The sequence below is a fragment of the Leptosomus discolor genome, unplaced genomic scaffold, assembly GCF_034619465.1.
Source record: "Leptosomus discolor isolate bLepDis1 unplaced genomic scaffold, bLepDis1.hap2 HAP2_SCAFFOLD_86, whole genome shotgun sequence".
NCBI classification, from domain to species: Eukaryota; Metazoa; Chordata; class Aves; order Leptosomiformes; family Leptosomidae; genus Leptosomus; species Leptosomus discolor.
In genome coordinates, this window is record NW_028237836.1 from 289,181 (window position 1) to 305,597 (window position 16,417).

Consider the following 16,417-nt stretch of genomic DNA (forward strand, 5'->3'; position numbering starts at 1 on the left):
ACCTAAAAATGGTAGACCATTTTGACAGATTTACAAGGCAAAATGTATTTGGCCATGTGTCCTGCAAGCAGCACCCAAGCTAGCAAAGAAATAGGGCGTTGTAGTGTGAGTTACTGACCTCTTACGTCTAATAACAAGACAGCTTGGCAGAGCTCTGCTATGTCATTCCAAACCCACTCCCTTCGTGTTCATTCTGATCTCATACCACAGACTGCTCAAATGAATGGTTTTTAATGTCATTTCAGGTGGCCATAAAACAAATGAATCTCCAACAACAGCACAAAAAGGAACGAGCTCTTAACGAAAGCCTGGTGATGAGGGAAAATAGGAATCCAAATATTGTTAACTGTTTAGACAGGTAAGTAGTTCTGGTACTATCACATGAATGTTCATTTACGTACTGCAAGCCAAAGATTAAAAAACTTCTGGTCTCTGGCAGAAGATTGACCTCTTCATTATTTATCTACTCATATACAATTTCTGGGAGAAGATTGTGTTTTGTCTGCGTTAATCTTTTCTGGCATATATAGTTTGAAGACTGTTTTTAAAAATGTGCATCAGCCATGTCTTACTAAAACAACAGCCCATGAGTTCACTACCTCTGTGTTGTTTTGTTGTTGTTTTTGTTGTTGGGGTTTTTTTGTTCCTTTTTTTTTTAAATTGATCATATTTTCTCTGTCTTATGATAAGTGCTGATAAGTCCTCATAGAAATTATTTCCGTTGGGCTGTTCCCACTATTTTCCATTACTGTGGATGCCAGGAAGACTAGGTTCTTGTTTCCAGAAACACATCATTTGCCAGTTTTAAATTTTTTTTTCCTCTCTCTGTGTGTTTTTTATGTAAGGTTTTCCAAACTGTGGACCAATTTCTGTCCTCAGTGGTACACACCCTCCTACCATGGATGTCTATGAAAGTTGTGTTGCCTTGTTTCTGGAGTTAATCCTGGAATCTTTGCGTTAAGATGATGAACCAGATGATGTGCTATGTCCTGGTTCCAGATTTATCTTTGCTGTTGGTAAACTGCATTTTTCACTTGCTTGCCATCTAAGACATGTAATTTTTCACTCGCATGCCTTTCTCATTTAGGCTGCACAGATTCTAAGTCCTGTATAGCCTAGAAGGAACGTCTAGTCATTTTATTCTGTCTTCGTTTGAAAATGACCAGGAAACAAAAGCCACCAGCAGTCTTTTCCATGAGGTAATTTAGCTGTGCCTGTTCATCTCAGTGCCCTTGTTTTCTTCTTTCAGCCACCTGGTCGGTGATGAGCTCCAGGTGGTGATGGAATACATGGCTGGTGGCTGTTTAAGAGATGTTGTTACCCAGTTTTGTATGGATGAAGAGCAGATGGCAGCTGTCTGCAGGGAGGTGAGGGATCCCGTGTGTGCTTCCTCTTCCTTGGACAGGATGGTACTGGTGAACAGGTGGTAAGAACATGAGGGATTTCATCTTGAGAGCTTTGTTTCTGCGTTGCTTTATGATATGGAGAAGAAAGGGCACCTTAAGTGAACTGCCTGCCAGTATCGCTGCACTTACTGTCCTCTGTCATTACACTCTGAAACACTGTTACTGTGTTATCTTTTCTTTTTTTTTTTTTCTTTTTTTACTCTTCTCAGCTCTACCTCTTTAAACACGTGCCTGGAGCATGTCTGTACTGCATTCCTCGCCTGTAAAAGCAAACATGCTGGTGGCAGATTTTTAAAAGAACAGCAAAGAAAAATAGAGACTTATTTGTCAGAGTCCTCAGCTTAAAAGGATAGCATTCGACCCAAAATGGCATTTGCTTCTGAAAAATGACTAAGGTGCTATTTCCAAACCTGCTATAGAGCCTGACAATAAAATCTTTGTCCTGCAACCTCCCACCCAACAGTGATCCACTTCAAACCGAAGGAAGGGACTTTCTCATTTTTGGCAAAACATAGTTTGTCATACGGATGGAGATAGCACACTGATTGGGCAGCAGCCATCCTGCCTGTGCTTTCAGGGGCTAGTCTGTGACAGTAATGGACATTTCTCTTTCCAAACCTGATAAGCCTTTATTTGGAAAGTTATTACTTTAATAGTAAGTTGAAGCACCAAGCTATTCCTCTGGACAGCGCAATATTTGGGCGTTACTCACAATTAATCTAGAAATTAAATCTTTTAGAGGCATTTCCTTTCTTGTGTGGTGAAATCAGGTCATTAATTTTTACCCTCATGTTTGTTTTTTACGTATCAGTGCCTTCAAGCCCTGGATTTCCTTCATTTAAAGCAAGTGATTCACAGGGACATCAAAAGCAACAGCATTCTACTTGGCATGGACAGGTCTGTCAAATTGGGTGGGTATTCCTGGTCAGGCACAGCCTTCCCAGGCTGTGGCACGGGGCTGCTTTTGACTGATGGCCAGTTCCCCAAAAGGGATGCCTGTGGCAGTGCGCTGACCACTGCTGCCAGCTCCGAGGACAGTTCCAACATGCAGAGAGGCACAGAAAGGAAAAAGGTGTCAAGAGTGGCTTTGGTTTGTGTGTGGCCCTTCCAGAGGGAGGCAGTTACAGTCTAACGGTTCAAGTCAATAAAAGCCACTGCAGAAAACTTGAGGGGTGTTATTAAGTGGCCAAATCAGTATTTCCGTGGCTACAGCACTGAGTAAACAGAGCATGGCAGCTTTTCCAGATAGATTCCACACCGTGTTCTCAGGTATAGAGTGGGGATTTCTTTTGCTCGCCTTCCTAATTCAAGCTGCCTTTAACACCACTTGTTTTTCTCCTCAGCTGATTTTGGCTTCTGTGCTCGGATCATCCCTGAGCAGAGTCGACGGAGCACAATGCTCAGGACTCCATACTGGATGGCACCAGAAGTGATGAGAAAAGAAGCCTATGGCCCCAAGGTGGACATCTGGTCGCCTGGGGTCATGGCTATAGAGATGGTGGATGGAGAACCTCCTTACTTTAGTGAAGATCCTCTCAGGGTAAGGTGCACATAAAATCAGATACCAGTGTCTTTCAAATCTATCCCGTGTTTAGTCCCCCATGAGACAAAACCCGAGCCGCATCAGCTGGAACTAGTTCCCCCATGGGCCACTTCTAAAGCTGTCAGGGAGCGCAGCAGCATCTCCTGTAGCTTTGGTGACGTCAAGGGGAGAACCTCCAAAGAGCAGTGACTTGTATCCAGTTCAGAAACATGCCATTTCTGCCTTCAACGGGGCTTGAAATACCTCGTATGTTTTTTGAACTCTCTTTGAGCTGTATCTCTGAGTGACAGCGATTTTTCAGCGGCAAGTTTCTCCAGTTGGGGACTTTTTCTGAAAAGCATTCCAGCTGTGTCTGCAGGCAGAGAAGTCTTTTCAAACGGGTCAGTGCCGATGGCTTACCTGAGCCTTTCAGGAGGTGTCACTGCTTATAGAAATGCCATAATTATTCATTAGCAAATAACTTCCTGAAAATGTGTTTTAGCACAGAAACTTGTAGTAAATGAATGTATTTTTAATGATTTGAAGTTTTCAGCTTCGTCCTCATTTCTTAACATGAAATGACCAGCTCTTATCCCAAATGGGTGTGTAATAGTGGAGGAATGTATATAAAGATAAAACCTCATGACTGGTAGCTGGAACAAACTTAGATGCTGCACAGTTAATTCCTGATAGGGATGCAGGAATTTATGAGGAAATTAATTGTGACCCATGTGTATAGACACAGAATTTTTGTTAAGGCTGGAATTAAAATAGAGCATGATGCGTAGCTTTTCTCACAGCAGTAAGACTGCACTCTCCCTACTCTACAGCACCCAGAGTGCGTGCTGCAGGCTGAGAGAAGAAACAGCAGAAGGATCAGGACATACCCCCTGGCAGGCTACTTAAGAAAGGAATACAACAGCTACACCAGTGTCAATCCTCCACTCTGAACAAAGGTTCCTGAGTTTTCTTGGAAGACTTCTTTTGGTTTGGTAGGTGCCCCAAGGTTTTTCGTTCCAGTGCAGACAGAAGGAGCAGCGTGCGCTGTGCCACCTCGTGAGGGGGGAGAAGAAGCAAACAGGTTTGGGTTCAGCCTGATGCTGAGTCAGCTGAGTGCACTGCAGCTGTCAGGGTGGCAGTAGGCCTGTGTCCCTGGTTTGGAGGCTGAAAATTCCAAGCTTCATTAACCTGAACTGTTAATTAGGGCTCCTCGAGAAGCTTCAGGTCGACTGTGAGGAAGGGAACTGGATTTCTTATCTCTGATCAAATTCACATTCAGCGATTCCTGCCCTTGCCCAGATTATTTGAGATGCTCTTTTTCTTCATACATGCCTCGTCTGCTGCGGGAGTTGAGATCAGCTTGAGCACTTGGAGCTTCAAGGCATCTTCAGGTGTCTGAGTCAACCTGCAGGAGGTTAAAATCAGGCACCTGGAGTTGGTCCCGTCTGTGTTCACTTCCTGGGCTCTTGGGCAGAGGCTGTTGCCCCTGAGCTGGGAACAGTGAACAGCTTGTGATGGACCGCCTGAAGTTCCTCAGTTCCCAGCTGGTTTTATGAAGGTGAATCATCCCCAGCAGGGACAGGATCCCTCTGCTGTTGTGTGTGGAATCACAGAGTGCAGTGAGAGCTCTCAGCTGCATCCAGACAGGAGAGCTGATAAGCAAGGCCTGTGTTTGCAGGTCAGGTTTTAGCTTATGGCACACAGTAGGTGTTGGGTTTAATAGTCACATTTAGACCCCATCCAGGGAGTTCTGCGAAGCCTGGAAACCAAAGGATGCTCTTTCAAACTTTGCGTGTTTCAATAGTGCAAGGCACGCAGCAGCTTCCATTACCGACATGGATTGAAATACCGAAATATACTATAAGGGCATTAAAGGATCATTAATCGTAGAGTTAAAACCAGGCTTAATGTCGATGCATTTGTTGTTTTCCATGTGCAGAGCAAACGCATCCCCTGTTGCTCAAGTTCTTCCCAGCCGATGCAGAACTCACAGGAATGAACCATTTTCCAGCCGAGAGTGGCCTGGATATTTCTGTGACGGTGTTTGTTTTCTCTCGCTGTGATTTCCTTCCACCAGGCGTATGCCTGGGGCCTGAGGGACAAATACTGGTGCGATAAATATCCTTTGAAATGCCGGTCGGACCTCCCCAGTTTCAGTTTTAAGAAAACCCAACAAACCAAATCCCAGGCATTTCTGTTTGCTTTTTCCTTTATTAACCACACTGCATCAATTTTCTTCAAACCTATAACATATTTTCCAAATGCTGTGAATCTTCTACAGTTTCAGGCTTCTAAATCATCCATATGTTGTTCCGTCATGTATCTGGGTGCCCTGGATAACTTTAGGGTCTCATTTTCACAGACTGCAGCTGTATGCCAAATCCATTCTTCTTTCTTGGTACGTTAAAGAAATCCATGAGCTTATTGCCCCTTTGCAGCTACTGCAAACACTTCTTTCCTTTGTACTGTACTTGCTTTTCTCTGCCAGCTGGATCACAGGAAAGCAAAAGAGACACGGCAAGAAGGTGCTTCAGCTTCCCCTAGATCTTTTTCTGTGGTCGTAGAACTGTTTAAAAGGTGCAGTACCCAGCTACAGATGACTCTGCTGATTGGAGTTCTGTGAAGAAAGGAGCAGCTGAAAGAGCTCCCTTTGTCCTGGCACTCCTGTTTCACAGCCAGGTGAATGGAGCCGGAATAAAATTCCCAAGGCTGCCATGGGTGCTGTGTTCCTTTACCGCAGGAGAAGGGACGTCCCTGGGGCAGCACCATTTAACCGCAGTGAGGACAGGCCCTCCGGCTCACCGCTGTGCCCGGTGCCTGAGGGCAGCTGCAGAGGGACGGGACAGGACTGATTTTGTGACACTTCTGTTGTGGGAAAAGTAGAGAAACTTCCTTTTATTGTTTTTCCTCTAGGATAGTTCATTTGCCTTTTTAGGCCTGGAAATTTTCCTCTACCTTTAAGAGGATAAGAGCAAAGTCCCTTTGGCCACCGTCTCTTTAAACGCCAGTAGCGCAGAGCTGTTCTTGTCATGGCGGACATTTGTATGGAAGACTCCTAGGCCTATTTCCATTATTATTGCTGTATATTTGGGACATATTCTGCAAGTTTAGGTGCAAACAGTTCAAAACGTTTGTCTTGCGTTTCTAAAGAACGTCTTACAAAAGCAGAATGAACTCATCTGTCCAGCTTCGCAGCGTGTGAGACCTTGGTTCCAAGTGAACTGCCCCGGATAATGCTCGCCCCATGTTTTGCAAAATTCTGTTCTAATTCCTTGGCCTGAGGTCTGTCAGGAAGACTTGCTGATCTGGAATTTGGAGACTGCTGAAAGACAGAGTTGCGGGTGGCTCCTGTCTGCCCAATAGTGTTTTTTCTTCCTAATAAAATTGTGCATACAGCTTACATGTCTGTGTTGGAAATGAGGTTCCAAATGCTTCTGTTTATCCAAGGAATAAGCTGATGGATCTAGTTTTTATTTCATCCATTTACCATTTCTATCTAGAACAGAGCAAAAATCTGGACTAGGTTTGTTTTAAGGAAGCTGTACTTTAGGGAGCAGTGAGCACTGCAGGGATGCATTTTATGTAATCATCCTTTGAAATAATACAGCTGGCCCGAATTCACTCTTTAAAATAGCCAGGAAAGCTGGTGTCGATGCATGGAGAAGCAAAATGTGCTTTTGCTGATGTAGTTCCTACTAATGAGGTCAGCCACTGCAATCAGCTGTCAAGGCAAGATCACGTTGATGTTGGAGTAGCTGTGGCTGCATCGGGGTTTGTTTTGTAGGTATAGAAAAATCATCTATAACCCTCTGCCAGGGAAGAAACTGGCCCTGGAGACTGGACCTTAAAAAACAGGCTCCCTATGAGCAGCTCTGGGTAAGAAAGAAACAGGTGGAGTCTCGTGTTTCTTGTCTCTCTAGGCAATGGATCTGATAGCGACCAACGGGACACCAGAGCTGCAGAACCCCGAGCAACTGTCCGCTGAGTTTCGGGCCTTTTGGAGCTGCTGCCTGGAGGTGGACGTGGGCAGGCGAGGGTCTGCCCAGGACCTTCTGCAGGTAAAACGCAAAGCGGCTGCAGGTGAAAGAGCTGCGCTGTGTCCTGGTTTTGTCATCAGCTGAACTCGAAGGCATCAGATGGAGCCCCCTCGTGTTAGTCTCCACTCTCGGTGCTTTTCAGCTGAAAAACAAGTGGAATCCTACAGTGGTTTGGGCTGGAAGGGACCATTGGAGGCCATCTAGACCAGCCCCCCTGCAGTGAGCAGGGACATCTTTAGCTGCATCAGGTCGCTCAGAGCCGCATCCAGCCTGACCTTGGATGTCTCCAAGGATGGGGCTTCTGCCACCTCTCTGGGCAGCCGGTGCCAGTGTTTCACCACCCTCACGGTAAAAAATTTCTTCCCCATATCTAGTCTGAATCTGCCTTCTTATAGTTTAAAACCGTTACCCCTTGTCCTATTGCGACAGGCCCCGCTAAAAAGTCTGTCCCCATCTTCCGGATAAGCCCCTTTCAGCACTGGAAGGTGGCTGCAAGGACTCCCCGGCCTCTTCTCCTCTCCAGGCTGAGCAACCCCAGTTCTCTCAGCCAAATGCCTCCAGGGCTGGTGACTCAGCCACCTCCCTGGGCAGCCTGCTCCAGTGCTTGAGAAGGTTACCACTCCCCCTGTGCTGTGTCAGTTGAGTCGTTAGAATATGGATAAAGGAGTCTTCATAATCATCTTCTAGTGAACTTGGTGACTTAGTAGGTAGGGGCTGTTTTGAAGATAATGTCAGTGGTGAATGAGAATGTCGGAGAAGCCTATTGAAATGCACAATGGCAACCTCTCCCAACCTAGAAGAAAGCTAAAACATGACAAAATCAAGCTCGTTTGCATTGGAAGACCTTTGAAGAACTCGAACAGGGGGGGAAAAAAGGAGATCTGGTAGAGGCCTCACATGCTGGTGCCACTCCCGAATAACAGCAAAGGTGAAAGAAGTCACAACTAGGAGGTGCGCAGGAGTTGAGGCCCATTCTGTAGACATGAAGTGCTGCAGAGCGAAGGGTGGGTGCGTTCCTGAAGGGGTGAGGGGAGAAGAGAAGGTGGGCTGTTCCATACTGCTTACGCTCCAGTTTTCACCAATTGCTTGTTGTAACCGGACAGCGGAGCCGAGGGTTTGATTCAGTGGAGTTACATTTGCAGTTCTGTCAGTCTGACTGTGAAGGCACTTAAAGGGTTTTGCTGGCTTTCATCGGTGAAAGAAGCGGCTGTTCGTGAGCGTAGCGATAAGCAGAACAAAGAGAAGGTAGATTTTGGACTTCAGTTATGGTGGTGTTCTTCAGGACTGTTGGGGAATTCCTTTTCTCCGTGCAGAATGATCTGTTGAATTGAACTGGGTGTAGGGGTGAAAACTCAGCGAGTGAATTTTGGAGTACTCTGCGCGTGAGAGAGAGAGAAAGCAAAAGGCAAGAGAGTTTTTAAGTCTGAATGTGAAGGTAGATGAGCAACCAAATCGGTTCTTAATAGGAGGGGAGGAATGGAACTGGAGTAGGTGATTAATCTCTTACTTTGTCCCTCGATGAATATTGTGGTGAAAAATACGGTCTATGGCAAACTGTCAGAGTGATGAGGTGTTCACATCACCTTCTGTAACGTTTCTTCTCTTCTCTCGAGGTTCTTCCTGAACACCAATGAGGTGACATCTGTTTTTAAAAACTTGGGCATGATTGGATGGGGAACAACAGGGCAGTAAGTATTGTTGTTTTTTAATGAAGAGGCTAGGTACAGTAACTTACCTGTTCTTCTAATGGTTAAATATTTATTGGAAATTAAATTTTAAAATGAAAAAAAAAAATCTGCGTGTGCTAGTGGGTGTCTAAGAGTGTAATGAAAGAAAGCAAAGCTGCAGATACTGGTATTGCAGTTGGCATTCCAGGTCATCCAGTTAGTGTTTCAGTTCTGACATCTCGGTTTTACTTGTGCTTCACCCAACTGTTTCCCCGTGTCGCTGAAGAGATTTTTCTGTGCTGTGCTTTTCAGCTGTGGCTGGCGTTTAACGATACGATCCTGTGATTGTTCCCTAGGATCGGTGAGGTTGGAAAAGACCTTTAAAATCATCGGGTCCAACCGTAAAAGTAACACTGCCAAGTTTGCTGCTGAGCCATGTCCCTAAGCACCGCATCTACACGTTCATAGTACAAGTAATAGAGATGTTTATTGTTTCAGCAGTCACATCATCTAAGTGTGACGTATGAGAGCAGCAGGAGGTCATTTTTTACAGCCTCTGTGTTCCTCGGGTAATTGCCTTTCCTCCTAAGTGAGGAAAAGGCAAAGGTTCTGGCAAGGTAGTGGATTCTAGCCTTTTACTGTCTTTCTTTTAACAATTTAAATGTGCGCTAGGGCATCCCAAATAACAAAATGTCTTGAGGAGCCAGCTGCCATGTGTCGTTCGTGTGCTCTGTTTGTGATGGGAGAAGCATGAGAGAGAATTGGCTGCATCAGCTGCAGGAAGGGAAGGTCAAGCTATTCATACAAACACGAATCGAGTTATTTTGATAAGACCATTTTGCACTTTTTTAACGGGCAGCTTGACGTTTGAATAGAAAAGGGTTCCTTCTCAGTTAATTTTGAGAGAATTTATTCCAAGTTGTATTTTATTTACCTCAGGTTTAGAGCACAGCTTCCCCGTCAGTTAGGAAGTACCATCCTGCAGTATAGCCCACCTAGGATTCCACAGGAGAGAGAAGTCTCAGTCGTAGTTTCTCACATTAATAGTCCGAGTGATTTCTATCTGCAGTGGGTAAGTTTAGAAATAAGGTCTGTTTAAATAAAACTCTGAACAAACCTTTTAACGTTTGGCTACTTGTCTTCCACCTTAAATAAGCTACTGTCCGTCGCTTGTAACCGGTTTTAGGATTCCTGGAATTAGTAGGTGAGATTAATTCTTACAATCCTAGCTTGATTCCAGGAATTCTTAGAATTCCGGAAGGTTAACACATTTTGGTCAGTTTTGTTAGATGGTTAGTTCCTATGCGGGCATGCAGTGGTTTACTGTTTCAAGCAGAGATTGGACAGGGCAATATCCAACAATTGTCAGGCTCTTTGATTCACGTGAGGTGTTCCTAACCGCTGTGTCATGTTGGGGGAGGCCTAGGAAGTGCATTGCTAGAGAAAATGGCCCTTAAGAGAGCAACAGTACCACGGGGCAGGGGTGCGGGGGGTGTGTGTGTGGAGGTGTGTGTGTGTGAGATTTGTTTTTCTCATTTTAGACAGACAGCCTGGATTCTCTGTCTCCTGCAAAGAAAATTCAGGAGGTGTATAGACATGAGCATGGGACAAACGTGGAGATGCTCTGCCCAGTTGAAGGCCAAGCCTGCGTGGCAAAGTGGGAAGATGGGAATTGGTACAGAGCGCAGATTCTAGGTGAAGTCTTGGTTCTTTCGCTCTAACGCTGGGTTGGGAAGTCAGATGTGGCTCTAGATCACGGGCTGTGAGCAGTAACAAAGCTGTTGTTTTCACTGGGCGTTCTTAGACTGGCGGGAGGTTCATAGAGTCAGTAGTACTAATGCATGTTATGACGTTTTGCTGTTACTGGAGTGGGTTATGCATTTTTACTTTTCTTTAAATCAAGAGAAGCGGTATACTTCATTTTCTATATATTATTGAAATTCTATGATCTAATTATTTTAAATAATTTTTCTGTTACTGCTACAGTTTGCACTACAGGTTTGTCTGTTAAGCCAACCTCTGAGCCTAGCTCGCGTGGGTCGCTTATTCCCCATGGCAATTCCGAAGGGGACTGGCCGTTCTTGTGCTGGCTCCTGTGCTGCCTGTGTGGGCAGCGCCGCGTGCCTGTGTGCTCGCGTGTCTCCTGGGCACGTACTTGATGTGCCAGGGTCTCATGAAGTGGTTAGATGGAAGGGGACCAAACTGCGAACTCTGTCGTTGCAGGAACGTGACAGAGCTGACTCTCAAAGAACAGAGTTTTGGAACTGGGTTGTAGGACACTTGAAGCTGTGATATTTGATGATTGTATGGTGTAAATGTGGGGTTTGCTCTGAAATTCGGGTGCTCTAACCTGTATCAGATACTCATTTTTTGTTTTAATAACTTGGGCTGTTTTTCTTGAAGGGCTGCCAAGTCATCAAGCAGTTTTGGTGAAATATGTTGACTTTGGCAATGTTGCCACCTTAACTCTTAAAGACATACGCAGAGTCAAAAAGGAGTTCCTGAGCTTTCCAGAAAAGGTAAATTAGAGCTCGCTTGGATTAAATACTCAAAATAAACAGAATCTGGGTGGATGGAAGAGGAAGGCGAGGGTTGTTAACGTTCAGAAGTAAATAAAATGTTAAGCCAGTTCCTTGTCACATTGAAAACCCATTTAATTGGTTTTGGATCATCCAGTTTCATCCAGTTTTAAATGAAATCTGAGGCTGCCTTGGGGTGAGGAGGTGTCTGTATAGTGTGTGTGTGTTTAATTCAGATCCAATCAAATGGCGGTGACGTGGCAGCAGAAGCCGAGGTCACGCTGTCTCGCTGTCCTGCGTGAGCGCAAAGCAGAGGCTGTGACGGGGCTGTGGTGAGACGGCCTTGGTGCGTGATGGGAGATCGATAACTTGAGTCCTCCTGTAGGCGATCAGGTGCAGGCTGGCTGGCATTGAGCCCTGCAAAGGGGCAGACGAGTGGAACAGAGAAGCCAAGGCAAGATTTGGAGAAATGACTGAAGGTAAAATTCTGCTGTGTTCAATTTTTGGTAAGTTATCGAGTTTCTGTTTCAGTATGATTGAATTGACTCAAACGTTGAAACATGCACTCTCGTGTTTTAGATAGTGTTTGTTGGAAGCGCTTGTGCTCGTACTTGTGACAGGTGGCCTGGAGTGAGAGTATCTCACCATGAGCCAGCTGGAGGAGACCTAACAGATGATGACTGCTGACAAAAGCTCTGGTTATGGCTCCTCTTACGGACCACACCAGCCTTGAGGGACATAAGTGTCCTGGTTTATTAAGAGGGGCCTGTTTCCAGAAGTGCTCGCTGTCCTTGGCTCTTCTGACTTTACTGGTAGCTGGGAGTGGGATCGCTGCGGCTGTAAAGCATCGCAAAAAGAAGAAACAAGCAAGAAGAATTTCAGCTAACACATCTATGCCTTAGTAGGATTTTTCTCAACACCATTTATTGTTAACCTGTAGCTCGTTATTTTTCAGCGCCTGGGGGATGGTGGTTTGGAGCCCATCTCATAAATGAAATAACATGTAGCAGTTGGTTTTTTTGTACAAAAACATGGTGTAATTATTGGTGTATTTGAAGTTAAATTTTGTAGATACGTGCAAAGCTAAGCCTCTGCATTTTGTTGATGTTCAGAATCAATTGCTTTATAAACAAAATGTCATTTTACAGAATTCTGTCTTTTATAGTACCATTTGCCTCCAAAGTCGTCAGTAGTCTTTATACTGTCATTGGGTGGCTGTAGTTCTGTTTATATTATTCATTCACAGAAATTTTAGAGGCGAACATCTTGTCTGTTGAACTCGTGGACTCCCCTGCTCCTCCTGGAAGAATCTTTAGTATTAACTGCCAGCTAGTTAAAGAAGACCTGGCGTCCTACGTAACTGGGTAAGTACTCTGTGCGTAACGTAAAGTATGTGGAGATACTGAATTTGTGTAGTAAAGTTTCTGGCTTTAATATGTTGCCTCCAGTGACTGTAACTTACCACATTTGTGATAAATTCATGACAAGTCACATTCCTCAGCTGATGTGAGGTACAGAGTGTAACTCTGCAGTTTGGCATGATCGAGTTCTCCAGCTGAATCTTGACCAACGTCATGTATTGGAATTGTAGTTGATGGAGAAGGTGGAGATGAAATGTCTGCATCGTACTTGTAGTGTGCTTAAGTGCCCAGTCCTCCCAAACTGGTTATCGTGAAGGTTCCCCTTCCCTTGTAGTAAGGAAAGAAATACCCCTTTTGTGTGTTGGACCTGCAGCTGAGGTGAGTCGTCTCTGTGGAAGGTCTGTTGTTGGAGAAGAAGTACTGAGGTAACCAGCTGTGACAGCCACAGACAGAAGGGTTGGGAAGCCTGCTGGGGGAGATGGGGCTGATAAGGAGATGACAGGGCTGCATTTAGTTTGTTGGCTTTTTGGAAGGCTAATCCGTGGGCTGTGTTTGTGAAAAACAGTCATTACTCTCTCGTGAATAACTCTTGAATAGGGATGAGAATAAGAAGATTGCTGTGTAGAAAATTTTGATTCCGAAAGGGAATTTCTGAATTTGCTTTTTTCAGGAGGAAGCAAGTAAGTGGATTTTCGTCTCTTAGCTCAGAAATACGACTAAATCCTAGGAAGACTTTTCCTTACTGGTCACGCTTTTCAGTCAGGTTTTTGTCAAGTGAAGGAGCTTTATTGAAACCTGAACAGCAGAGTTGTTTTGTCACTGTCACTGGGGTGTTTTATTGTGTGGCAGCTGCAAACAAGCAGCCGTGTGACTTTACTGTGTCTAAAGTTGGTGGCTTGCCTAATGTGGATTTTTGTGGTCACTCGCTCACTGCCCCCTCCTTGGTTGGACTGGGGAGAAAACAGAAGAAAGAGGAGCAAGAAATCTCATGGGTCAACATGACAGAAGACAGGGAAGTTGCTTACCGACTACTGTTGTGGGCAAAACAGACTCAATTTACCTTAGTTTATTGCTAATTAGCATAAATCCTTCAAGACTGGTGCAAGCATTGTACCCAAACAGTTACAGCAGCCCCCTCTCCCTTTCCCAGCGCAAGTTTGCTCCAAGCCCCTCTCCTCCCCTGATGCCCCGGCTCCCCTCAGTCCCTTCGGTGAGGCCATGGGCAGGGCAGGGGCTGGGGCCAGGACCAGCCGTTTCTCCCCGCTGCTCCTTCCTCCGTGCTCTTTGCTTCCCGTGCTTCAGCGTGGGCCCTCCTCAGGCCTCGGTCCCTTCAGGAGTGTGCCTCTGCCCCCCCCCCCCCAATACCCTCTGCTCTCCTGACCTTGGTTCCTTCTCCCTCTGTTCCCTCTGTTCTGTTCCCTCCTCTCTCTCCCTGGCGTTTCTGCCCTTCAGGAAAGGAGAGGTGCCACCGGCTCCCGTTAGGATTACTCTTCCGTGTTTAAGGTTGTTGTTGGGGGATGCCCAGGCCAGCCCTGAACTGGTAGAAGAGACTCTAAGTGGGAGAGCACAGCTCCGCTGAAGCTGGCTTGCTGGCCAGCAAACCTTAGTCACCTCGCTCTTGCGTTGGGATAGGAAGTAGTCCATGCAGAATTCCGGGGAGCAACCTTGGAGCCTGAAGTTCATTCCAAACAGATGGTTTTTGCTGATGGGTGTGCAGTGATACTGCTGTACTGGAGTTACTAGAGAGGGTGTTGGAGGACTCGTAACGTGTGCTTCACTTGGGAGAGCTCTCTGTGGCACATTGCCTCTGTCCGTTTCCCAGTTCAGGCTGGTTGGACACACGGCAAGCGTTGCTTGTGAGCTTTGGTGTTCCTTTCTTCCCTGGTTCTACAAGGCGGCTGTTTTACCCATTGGTTTCCAAACGCCTGCCCCAGGCAGGTTTGCAGAAATAACTGTGGGGCAGTGGGCAGTGGGTGAGTCAAAGCTTCAGGGAATTTCTCTCTGCCAGAGCAGTTTGTTTCCTTCCCGTGAAGGAAGGCATAGACGGGTGGTAGATCTCCGAGAACAGAGCTTCTTCCTGGCGGCCCAGCAGTGCCCACAGTTAAACTCACGCTTGCCGTCTCCTTTGGTCAGCGGTGGTTACCAGAAGCCAGTTCTTTTGTGTTCACAGCTTTTTGTTGGAGCTGCAGTCTCTTACGGCTCTAGCTGGCGCAGCTCACACAGGCTTGTCCTGAGCCGGGCTGTGGCTCAAAGTACCTACCAGCCACCTCTGGGTTGCTGCTGGGCTTTGTTCTATCCGGTTCAGGCCATTTAAACAAGTTTTCGTCAAGGTGTTGCATGACCAGACTTCACTCGGGACTCTGCTGAGGACAGTGCTGGCACCGGTTGCGGTGCGTTTGTATGCTCAGGGACCGCTAGAAAGGTAAATGTTTGGCTGACGTTCGTCATCTTCACGTCTGGAAGGAATACTTACACATCTTAGAAGCAGAATGTTGCAGCTTTCGCTCGGAGACAACACTGATCTCCCAGAAGCTTGATGTCGGTCATTTGATGTCTTTTAAGCCAGACGCAAACGTGAATGTTCAGCAGCCCGTTTGTGTCAGGCTTGCTTTTCTGCTGGCAGCCTGGACTGTGTAGTGCTGCCATCTCTCAGCAGAACGTGCAAGGATGCCTTCTGAAGGGGAATAAAAGCAAGGTACTCTCCCAAGTGTTTCAGCACTTAGAAATGATTTTGCCTTTTTTTGTCTGCTTTTCTAAGTTACTTGTTCTTTGCTCTTCTCCGCGTTGAGTGATTCCCGTCATGTTGAACTGTTGATTGAGCTCTTTTTTGTGTTGTCTCAAATGGCTTTCAACTTCCCGTTCCAATGACTTTATGCTCTTTACAGGTGCCCTGAAAGTACTGGTGTAAGGCCCAATGAAATATGGGATGTTCCTCTAGAAATTCCTGAAGCCTCGGAAGCTTTAAATCCTAGAGACGTGGAGTCCATGGACGGAGGAGATTTCAAATCCCTTTCTAAGCAGGAGCTACAAGCGAGAATTAGTCATGTTGTATCTCCCAGTAAAATCTTTCTACAGTGGCTGTCATCAGAAAGGACACTGAAAAGGTACTGAAATCCAAATGAATTTTCTCAAAGCATTCTTAGGACAAACTGGTGAAGTGTAGTTAGAGCAAACTCTGGTGCTGTGGGCTCCCCTGGCTTTGTTGGGGAAAGTCTAGGGCCAGAAGGCAGATTGGCACTATGTTGTGTTTTATTAAATATTTGGGATTCCAAATTAAGCACATGTCGAACTCCTATTTCTGGTCAGTTCTAGTGTAGTAAATGTTGGGGCCTGATAAATGCCACACTGTCCAGAAAGAGATGAAATCTTTCTGCTCTTTCTTTTCTCCTCCACGTTCCCGTGTTAGAAATCTTGCTAAAGAATCCCGGTATCTTGCATTGTAGAGCTTCAGTCAAGTTCGTTCTTTCCAGGTGCTTCTAATAGGCTGTTAGGAAAGTCTGAAGGCCTTTTCTAGACATGGTGTATCCATCCGCCTGCCTTTGGCAGGTGTTTAGGTACGGCATGTGTTTGGGAGCTCCACTTCAGGTATTTCTAACGTGTCATGAAGAAAAACAACCATACTGTGTGTCTGTTAAACGGTCACTGAGACTGTCCTGTGTGCTAGTTGGGCAGTGGTGGGCTAAATACCCCTTCATTCGCCGGACAAAACTGGGCCACTAGAAACGTGGTTTCCTTGAATGTTAGTTTGCAGGAGAAGATGGCCACCACCTACAGAGAATCCCAGCCCCAGCCCGTGAAGTGAGAACGTGGCACGCATTGTGCTGTTTACAGCTGTGAGGTGAAACAGTGGCAGAGAGGTCGAGTAAGCAGGACTGTGCCTGACAGCTGTGCAGAGGTAAGCCTCT

At 45.9% G+C, this 16,417-nt stretch overlaps 1 protein-coding gene across 1 annotated transcript in view; it reads left to right on the forward strand.

The window, feature by feature from the left end:
• LOC147412689 (serine/threonine-protein kinase PAK 3-like) overlaps positions 1–7,049 on the forward strand; it is a 245,863-nt gene extending 238,814 nt beyond the window's left edge. Inside the window, exons 14-18 of the mRNA XM_086481113.1 lie at positions 246–358; positions 1,250–1,367; positions 2,218–2,317; positions 2,750–2,946; positions 6,849–7,049. Of these exons, the coding sequence (XP_086337239.1) occupies positions 246–358; positions 1,250–1,367; positions 2,218–2,317; positions 2,750–2,946; positions 6,849–7,049 (729 nt within the window). The remainder of the gene's footprint in view (positions 1–245; positions 359–1,249; positions 1,368–2,217; positions 2,318–2,749; positions 2,947–6,848) is intronic.
• The last annotated feature ends 9,368 nt before the right edge of the window (positions 7,050–16,417 follow it).